This window comes from Oncorhynchus keta, chromosome 1 (assembly GCF_023373465.1).
Source record: "Oncorhynchus keta strain PuntledgeMale-10-30-2019 chromosome 1, Oket_V2, whole genome shotgun sequence".
Lineage (NCBI taxonomy): Eukaryota > Metazoa > Chordata > Actinopteri > Salmoniformes > Salmonidae > Oncorhynchus > Oncorhynchus keta.
This window is the reverse complement of record NC_068421.1, coordinates 4,622,175-4,631,634: the sequence shown is the minus strand read 5'-3', so window position 1 is coordinate 4,631,634 and position 9,460 is coordinate 4,622,175. Positions and strand designations below refer to the sequence as shown.

At 52.7% G+C, this 9,460-nt stretch overlaps 1 protein-coding gene across 32 annotated transcripts; it reads right to left on the bottom strand.

The window, feature by feature from the left end:
- Positions 1-1,524: 1,524 nt before the first annotated feature.
- LOC127907602 (translation initiation factor IF-2-like) lies at positions 1,525-7,639 on the bottom strand. 32 transcript variants are annotated; one of them, XM_052464161.1, is made up of 3 exons: positions 2,006-7,639; positions 1,926-1,965; positions 1,525-1,845 (listed from the first exon to the last, which is right to left on the bottom strand). In XM_052464161.1, exon 1 carries the CDS (start codon positions 7,343-7,345, stop codon positions 6,206-6,208), a length of 1,140 nt encoding a protein of 379 aa, XP_052320121.1. In that variant the 5' UTR covers positions 7,346-7,639; the 3' UTR covers positions 1,525-1,845; positions 1,926-1,965; positions 2,006-6,205. The 32 variants fall into 32 exon arrangements, with proteins under 32 accessions (XP_052320121.1, XP_052320182.1, XP_052320410.1 ...); XM_052464222.1 differs by lacking the exon at positions 1,926-1,965 and adding an exon at positions 1,886-1,925; XM_052464450.1 differs by lacking the exon at positions 1,926-1,965 and adding an exon at positions 1,886-1,925 and having other exon boundaries at positions 1,525-1,765.
- Between the last annotated feature and the right edge of the window lie 1,821 nt (positions 7,640-9,460).

Genomic DNA, 9,460 nt, shown 5'->3' with positions numbered 1-9,460 from the left:
CCAGCGACCTCCTTGGCTGAGGACCAGCGACCTCCTGGCTGAGGACCAGCGACCTCCTGGCTGAGGACCAGCGACCTCCTGGCTGAGGACCAGCGACCTCCTGGCTGAGGACCAGCGACCTCCTGGCTGAGGACCAGCGACCTCCTGGCTGAGGACCAGCGACCTCCCTGGCTGAGGACCAGCGACCTCCTTGGCTGAGGACCAGCGACCTCCTGGCTGAGGACCAGCGACCTCCTGGCTGAGGACCAGCGACCTCCCTGGCTGAGGACCAGCGACCTCCTGGCTGAGGACCAGCGACCTCCCTGGCTGAGGACCAGCGACCTCCCTGGCTGAGGACCAGCGACCTCCCTGGCTGAGGACCAGCGACCTCCTGGCTGAGGTGCGACCTCCTGGCTGAGGACCAGCCCTCCACTGGCTGAGGACCAGCGAGTCCCTGGCTGAGGACCAGCGAATTTTGGCTGAGGACCTCATCTCCCTGGCTGAGGACATTTGTCTATTGGCTAAATGGACCAGCGACCTCCCTGGCTGAGGACCAGCGAACCTCCCTGGCTGAGGACCAGCGACCTCCTTGGCTGAGGACCACAGGTCCTGGCTGAGGACCAGCGTCCTTGGCTGAGGACCAGCGACCTCCTTGGCTGAGGACCAGCGACCTCCTTGGCTGAGGACCAGCGACCTCCTTGGCTGAGGACCAGCGACCTCCTTGGCTGAGGACCAGCGACCTCCTTGGCTGAGGACCAGCGACCTCCTTGGCTGAGGACCAGCGACCTCCTTGGCTGAGGACCAGCGACCTCCTTGGCTGAGGACCAGCGACCTCCTTGGCTGAGGACCAGCGACCTCCTTGGCTGAGGACCAGCGACCTCCTTGGCTGAGGACCAGCGACCTCCTTGGCTGAGGACCAGCGACCTCCTTGGCTGAGGACCAGCGACCTCCTTGGCTGAGGACCAGCGACCTCCTTGGCTGAGGACCAGCGACCTCCTTGGCTGAGGACCAGCGACCTCCCTGGCTGAGGACCAGCGACCTCCCTGGCTGTGACTGTGTCTAAGGTGCTCCCTCCTCCCTCCACTGCTCAACTGCTAGTCTTGCCTCAACAATTCAATTTTGTTACATCTCATCTTATTGACATTTGTCTATTGTAAATGTTATCGGAATTCCCATTAGAACTATTTAACCATCTCTAAATCTCCCACAACCCTCCAAGCCACAGGTTGGCCACACAGGGGTGGGGAGTACCCATGGAAACCATGGGAAATGGACAGGGTAGACTCCATCCCCCTCACCCCCCCAGTGTCCCCAAACTGGCGAGGGTGCTAGGGGACGTTTCCGGCGCTGTGTGAACTCCTTCAGTGGAGCGGACCGACCCGGCAGTCAACAACACGTCAAAAGACACACTACTCCCATGGCAACGGCGTTCACTGTGACCCCAGCGACATTCCAGGTACCGTCACTCAGTCTACAGCCTCCGCCACCCCATTGACGCACTAGACCCCCCGTCCCACACCCCACCAGACCCCCCGTCCCACCACCACCACACACCCCACCATGAACAAGGGCTGTGACACAGACACACTACAGACAGCCAACATCTGGCCTGTGTTATTTTGTGGTGTACTACATACTGAGGTTCTCTCACAGCTAGCCTGGTCCTAGATCAGTTTTGCTTTACAGCATGACAATAGTAGTCAGAGGAGTTAGCTCCTGCAGATATAGATCTGGGGCCAGGCTAACCTGATAGCTTCTTCACATAGAGATCTGGGACAAGGCTAACCTGATAGCTTCTTCACATAGAGATCTGGGACAAGGCTAACCTGATAGCTTCTTCACATAGAGATCTGGGACAAGGCTAACCTGATAGCTTCTTCACATAGAGATCTGGGACCAGGCTAACCTGATAGCTTCTTCACATAGAGATCTGGGATCAGGCTAACCTGATAGCTTCTTCACATAGAGATCTGGGACAAGGCTAACCTGATAGCCTCTTCACATAGAGATCTGGGACAAGGCTAACCTGATAGCTTCTTCACATAGAGATCTGGGACCAGGCTAACCTGATAGCTTCTTCACATAGAGATCTGGGATCAGGCTAACCTGATAGCTTCTTCACATAGAGATCTGGGACAAGGCTAACCTGATAGCTTCTTCACATAGAGATCTGGGACAAGGCTAACCTGATAGCTTCTTCACATAGAGATCTGGGACAAGGCTAACCTGATAGCTTCTTCACATAGAGATCTGGGACAAGGCTAACCTGATAGCCTCTTCACATAGAGATCCCTATGAAGTTTGTGGTGATTACTCAGAACCTATGAGATCCCTGTCCACTAGCCCTGTGGGAGAGGTGGAGGCTTCTGTTTTGTGCCGGACCGTGTGACAGGACAGCACTGCTGGTAAGGAGGGGTTATTTTCTTTTGTTACTGTATCAGTTCAGCTGTGGGAGGTGTGGGGGGGCAGTGACCCAAAGAGGGCTCTCTCTCGCCCCGGCAAGCACTTCTACAAACACATATCCTCAGACACAAATACACGCACGCACACACACACACGCACACACACCGGTAGGCAGGGGTATGTGGACAAGAGGGTTCGGCTAAAAAGGGTTGGTAATGGTATCGAAAAGGTAAACATGGACAGAGAGAAAGGAACAATAGAGAGAGGAGGAGGAGGAGGAGAGGAAGAGGATCTGATTATACAGCAGGTTGTGATACTCATCAGGTCATGAAACCAGTTTCTGGTTTTGAGTAATAAGTGCTGGTAAACTGACTAACTTTATTTGGGCTGTGTGTGATAGAGATGCAACACCAAATCATGGCCAACCTATGACCTCACGGAGCCTGTGTGAATATATTAGCCCTAGTGAGAGCGAATTAGCCCGAGTGAGAGCCTATTAGCCCGAGTGAGAGCCTATTAGCCCGAGTGAGAGCCTATTAGCTCGAATGAGAGCCTATTAGCCTGAATGAGAGCCTATTAGCCCGAGTGAGAGCCTATTAGCCAGAGTGAGAGCCTATTAGCCAGAGTGAGAGTGTGTGAGAGCAAATTAGCCCTAATGTGAGCGTATTAGAACTAGTGAGAGTGTATTATCCCTTGTGAGTGTTTGAGAGAATGCATTAGTGAGAGCGCATTAGCCCTAGTGAGAGCGCATTAGCACTAGTGAGAGCGCATTAGCACTAGTGGGAGCGCATTAGCCCTTGTGGGAGCCTATTAGCCCTAGTGAGAGCCGATTAGACCTAGTGAGAGCGCATTTGCCTTGGTGAGAGCGTATTAGCACTAGTGAGAGCGTATTAGCACTAGTGAGAGCGTATTAGCACTAGTGAGAGCGTATTAGCACTAGTGAGAGCGTATTAGCACTAGTGAGAGCGTATTAGCACTAGTGAGAGTGTTTGAGAGAGTGTATTAGCCCTAGTGAGAGCTTATTAGCCCTAGTGAGAGCATATTAGTCCCGGTGAGAGTGTATGAGAGTGTATTAGCCCCGGTGAGAGCGTATTAGCCCCAGTGAGAGCGTATTAGCACTAGTGAGAGTGTATTAGCACTAGTGAGAGCTTATTAGCCCTAGTGAGAGCTTATTAGCCCTAGTGAGAGCTTATTAGCCCTAGTGAGAGCATATTAGCCCTAGTGAGAGCATGTTAGCCCTAGTGAGAGTATTTGAGAGTGTATTAGCCCTAGTGAGAGTATTAGCACTATTGAGAGCTTATTAGCCCTAGTGATAGCTTATTAGCCCTAGTGAGAGCACATTAGCCCTAGTGAGAGAGTATTAGCCCTTGTTAAAGCGTATTAGCCCTCGTGAGAGCATATTAGCCCTCGTGATTGTGTTTGAGAGAGTGTATTAGCCCTAGTGAGAGTGTATTAGCCCAAGTGACAGCGTATTAGCCCTAGTGAGAGCGCATTATCCCTAGTGAGAGTGCATTAACCCTAGCGAGAGTGTTTGAGTGAGTGTATTACCCCTAGTGAGAGCGTATTAGCCCTAGTGAGAGCGTACTAGCCCTCGTGAGAGCGTACTAGCCCTCGTGAGAGCGTATTTGCCCAAGTGAGAGCGTATTAGCCCAAGTGAGAGCGTATTAGCCCTAGTGAGAGCGTATTAGCCCTAGTGAGAGTGTATTAGCCCAAGTGAGAGCGTATTAGCCCGAGTGAGAGAGTATTAGCCCTAGTGAGAGTTTGAGAGAGTGTATTAGCCCTAGTGACAGTGTATTAGCCCTAGTGAGAGGGTATTAGCCGTAGTGAGAGGGTATTAGCCCAAGTGAGAGCGTATTAGCCCTAGTGAAAGCGCATTAGCCCTAGTGAAAGCGCATTAGCCCTAGTGAAAGCGCATTAGCCCGAGTGAAAGCGCATTAGCCCGAGTGAAAGCGCATTAGCCCTAGTGAGAGTAATTGAGACTATATTAGCCCTAATGAGACTGTTTTTAGCCATAGTGCAAGTGTATTAGCCCTAGTGATAGCTTATTAGCCTTAGTGAGAGAGTATTAGCCCTAATGGCAGCGTATTAGCCCTAATGGGAGCGTATTAGCCCCTGTGAGAGCATATTAGCCCCTGTGAGAGCATATTAGCCCCAGTGAGAGCATATTAGCCCCAGTGAGAGCGTATTAGCCCCAGTGAGAGCGTAGTAGCCCCAGTGAGAGCGTATTAGCCCCAGTGAGAGTGTATTAGCCCCAGTGAGAGCGTATTAGCCCCAGTGAGAGCGTATTAGCCCAAGTGAGAGCGTATTAGCCCAAGTGAGAGCGTATTAGCCCAAGTGAGAGCGTATTAGCCCAAGTGAGAGCGTATTAGCCATAGTGAGAGCGCATTAGCCCTAGTGAGAGTGCATTAGCCCTAGTGAGAGTATACTAGCCTTAGTGAGAGTGTATGAGATAGTGTATAAGCCCCAGTGAGAGCGTATAAGCCCTAATGAGAGCGTATTAGCCCTCATGAGTGTTTGAGAGTGTATTAGCCCTAGTGAGAGTGATTGAGAGTGTATTAGCCCTAGTGAGAGCTTATAAGCCCTAGTGAGTGTATTAGCCCTAGTGAGAGTGTATTAATCCCAGTGAGAGCATATTAGCCCTAGTGAGAGCGTATGAGTGTATTAGTCCTAGTGAGAGCGTATTAACCCTAGTGAGAGCATATTAGCCCTAGCGAGAGCGTATTAGCCCTAGCGAGAGCGTATTAGCCCTAGTGAGAGCGTATTAGCCCTAGTGAGAGCGTATGAGTGTATTAGTCCTAGTGAGAGCGTATTAACCCTAGTGAGAGCATATTAGCCCTAGCGAGAGTGTATTAGCCCTAGTGAGAGCGTATTAGCCCTAGTGAGAGCGTATTAGCCCTATTGAGAGCGTATTAGCCCTAGTGAGAGCGTATGAGTGTATTAGTCCTACTGAGAGCGTATTAGCCCTTGTGAGAGCGTATTAGCCCTAGCGAGTGTATTAGCCCTAGTGAGAGCGTATTAGCCCTAGTGAGAGCGTATTAGCCCTAGTGAGAGCGTATTAGCCCTAGTGAGAGCGTATTAGCCCTAGTGAGAGCGTATTAGCCCTAGTGAGAGGTGGGAGGATCAGGGATTCTAGGGTCTCTGCCCATAGCCTGCTCGGTCAGTACTCTCCCTCTATCACTCTCCAGGCCTCTATCCCTCTCCAGGCCTCTATCCCTCTCCAGGCCTCTATCCCTCTCCAGGCCTCTATCCCTCTCCAGGCCTCTATCCCTCTCCAGGCCTCTATCCCTCTCCAGGCCTCTATCCCTCTCCAGGCCTCTATCCCCCTCTGCAGGCCTCTCTCTATCCCACTCTATAGGCCTCTCTCTCTCCCTCTCTCCAGGCAACTCTATCCCTCTCTCCAGGCAAGTCTATCCCTCTCTCCAGGCAACTCTATCCCTCTCTCCAGGCAACTCTATCCCCCTCTCCAGGCCTCTATCCCTCTCCCTAGGCCTCTCTATTCCTCTCCCTAGGCCTCTCTATCCCTCTCCCTAGGCCTGTCCCTAGGCCTCTCTATCCCTCTCCCTAGGCCTGTCCCTAGGCCTCTCTATCCCTCTCCCTAGGCCTCTCTATCCCTCTCCCTCTAACTAGGCCTCTCTATCCCTCTCCCTCTAACTAGGCCTCTCTATCCCTCTCCCTCTAACTAGGCCTCTCTATCCCTCTCCCTAGGCCTCTCTATCCCTCTCCCTCTAAATGGACCTCTCTATCCCTCTCCCTCTAAATGGGCCTCTCTATCCCTCTCCCTAGGCCTCTCTATCCCTCTCCCTAGGCCTCTCTATCCCTCTCCCTAGGCCGCTCTATCCCTCTCTCTAGGCCTCTCCATCCCCCTCTCTCCAGGCCTCTCCATCCCTCTCTCTCCAGGCCTCTCCATCCCTCTCTCTCCAGGCCTCTCAATCCCCATCTCTGCAGGCCTCTCCATCCCCATCTCTGCAGGCCTCTCCATCCCTCTCTCTGCAGGCCTCTCCATCCCTCTCTCTCCAGGCCTCTCCATCCCCATCTCTGCAGGCCTCTCCATCCCCATCTCTGCAGGCCTCTCCATCCCCATCTCTCCAGGCCTCTCCATCCCCATCTCTGCAGGCCTCTCCATCCCCATCTCTGCAGGCCTCTCCATCCCCATCTCTCCAGGCCTCTCCATCCCCATCTCTGCAGGCCTCTCCATCCCCATCTCTCCAGGCCTCTCCATCCCCATCTCTGCAGGCCTCTCCATCCCCATCTCTCCAGGCCTCTCCATCCCCATCTCTCCAGGCCTCTCCATCCCCATCTCTCCAGGCCTCTCCATCCCCATCTCTGCAGGCCTCTCCATCCCCATCTCTCCAGGCCTCTCCATCCCCATCTCTGCAGGCCTCTCCATCCCCATCTCTCCAGGCCTCTCCATCCCCATCTCTCCAGGCCTCTCCATCCCCATCTCTCCAGGCCTCTCCATCCCCATCTCTGCAGGCCTCTCCATCCCCATCTCTCCAGGCCTCTCCATCCCCATCTCTCCAGGCCTCTCCATCCCCATCTCTCCAGGCCTCTCCATCCCCATCTCTGCAGGCCTCTCCATCCCCATCTCTCCAGGCCTCTCCATCCCCATCTCTGCAGGCCTCTCCATCCCCATCTCTGCAGGCCTCTCCATCCCCATCTCTCCAGGCCTCTCCATCCCCATCTCTGCAGGCCTCTCCATCCCCATCTCTCCAGGCCTCTCCATCCCCATCTCTCCAGGCCTCTCCATCCCCATCTCTGCAGGCCTCTCCATCCCCATCTCTGCAGGCCTCTCCATCCCCATCTCTGCAGGCCTCTCCATCCCCATCTCTCCAGGCCTCTCCATCCCCATCTCTGCAGGCCTCTCCATCCCCATCTCTCCAGGCCTCTCCATCCCCATCTCTGCAGGCCTCTCCATCCCCATCTCTGCAGGCCTCTCCATCCCCATCTCTGCAGGCCTCTCCATCCCTATCTCTCCATCCCTCTCTCCAGGCTTCTCCCTCCATTCTCTTGAGAAGGAGAGGAAAACTTGTATTCACATTATTCCCAACGAGTCTCTCTGTCGGAACGGTCAACAGGCGTTCCACTCGGGCGAGTGCTCATTGTGCACGTGAATGGAGGGAGGGGAGGAAGGGATAGGGGGATGGAGAGAGAGATATGGAGAGGGAGATTGTGTGTTAAGAGTGCAAACAGGGGGGTACCCTGCCCATTCCTTCTTTCAGACACATCAAAGCTACTCAAATACACACACCCTCAAACCCCCCCACCACCACCTCACACACTCAACCCCAACCCCTCACACACACCCTCAAACCCCCCCACCACCACCTCACACACTCAACCCCAACCCCTCACACACACACACTCAACCCCAACCCACTCAACCCTAACCCCTCGCACACACACACACACAACCCACTCAACCCTAACACACTCAACCCAAACTCCTCACACACACACTCAACCCCCCTAATATTTGTGTCATTCTCAAAACTTTTGGCCACGACTGTACATGAAATGACCAAATTGTATGTGGACACCTGCTCGTAGAACAACTTGTTCCAAAATCCACTATATGTTGGAACATTACTGTGGGATCTTGCTTCCATTCAGCCACAAGAGCATTATTGAGGTTGGGCACTGATATTGGGTGATTAGGCCTGGCTCACAGTCGGCGTTCCAATTCATCCCAAAGGTGTTAGATGGGGTTGAGGTCAGGGCTCTGTACAGGCCAGTCAAGTTCTTCCACACCGATTAACAAACCATTTCTGTACGGACATTGCTTTGTGCACGGGGGAATTGTCATTATGAAACAGGAAAGTTCTGTCCCAAAACTGTTGCCACAAATCGTCTAGAATGTCATCGTATGCTGTAGCATTAAGATTTACCTTCACTGGAACTAAGGACCTTGGGTCTCGACCCTGACCTGTGCAACTGGGTCCTGGACTTCCTGACGGGCCGCCCCCAGGTGGTGAGGGTAGGAAAGAACATCTCCACCCCGCTGATCCTCAAAACTGAGGCCGCACAAGGGTGTGTTCTCATCCCTCTCCTGTACTGCCTGTTCACCAATGACTGCGTGGCCATGCACGCCCCCAACTCAAATCATTAAGTTTGCAGACGACACTACAGTGGTAGTCTTGATTAACAACAACAACGAGACGGCCTACAGGTAGGAAAGGGAGCAGCCACCTGTCCACATCGACGAGACAGTAGTGGAGAAGGTGGAAAGTTGTAAGTTCCTCGGCGTACACATCACAGACAAACTGAAATGGTCCACCCACACAGACAGCGTGGTGAAGAAGGCGCAACAGCGCCTCTTCAACCTCAGGAGGCTGAAGACATTCGGCTTGTCACCAAAAACCCTCACAAACTTTGACAGATGCACAATCGAGAGCATTCTGTCGGGCTGTATCACCGCCTGGTACAGCAGCTGCTCCGCCCACAATCGTAAGGCTCTCCAGAGGGTAGTGAGGTCTGCACAACTCATCACCGGGGGCAAACTACCTGCCCTCCAGGACACCTACACCACCCGATGTCACAGGAAGGCCATAAAGATCATCAAGGACAACAACCACCCGAGCCACTACCTGTTCAACCTGCTATCATCCAGAAGGAGAGGTCAGTACAGGTGCATCAAAGCTGGGACCGAGAGACTGAAAAACAGCTTCTATCTCAAGGCCATCAGACTGTTAAGCAGCCACCACTAACATTGAGTGGCTGTTGCCAACATACTGACTCAACTCCAGCCACTTTAATAATGGAAAAATTGATGTAAAAATGTATCACTAGCCACTTCAAACAATGCCACTTAATATAATGTTTACATACCCTACATTACTCACATGTATATACTGTACTCTATATAATCTACTGCATCTTGCCTATGCCGTTCTGTACCATCACTCATTCATATATCTTTATGTACATATTCTTTATCCCTTTACACTTGTGTGTGTATAAGGTAGTAGTTGTGGAATTGTTAGGTTAAATTACTCGTTGGTTATTACTGCGTTGTCGGAACTAGAAGCACAAGCATTTCGCTACACTCGCATTAACATCTGCTAACCATGTGTATGTGACA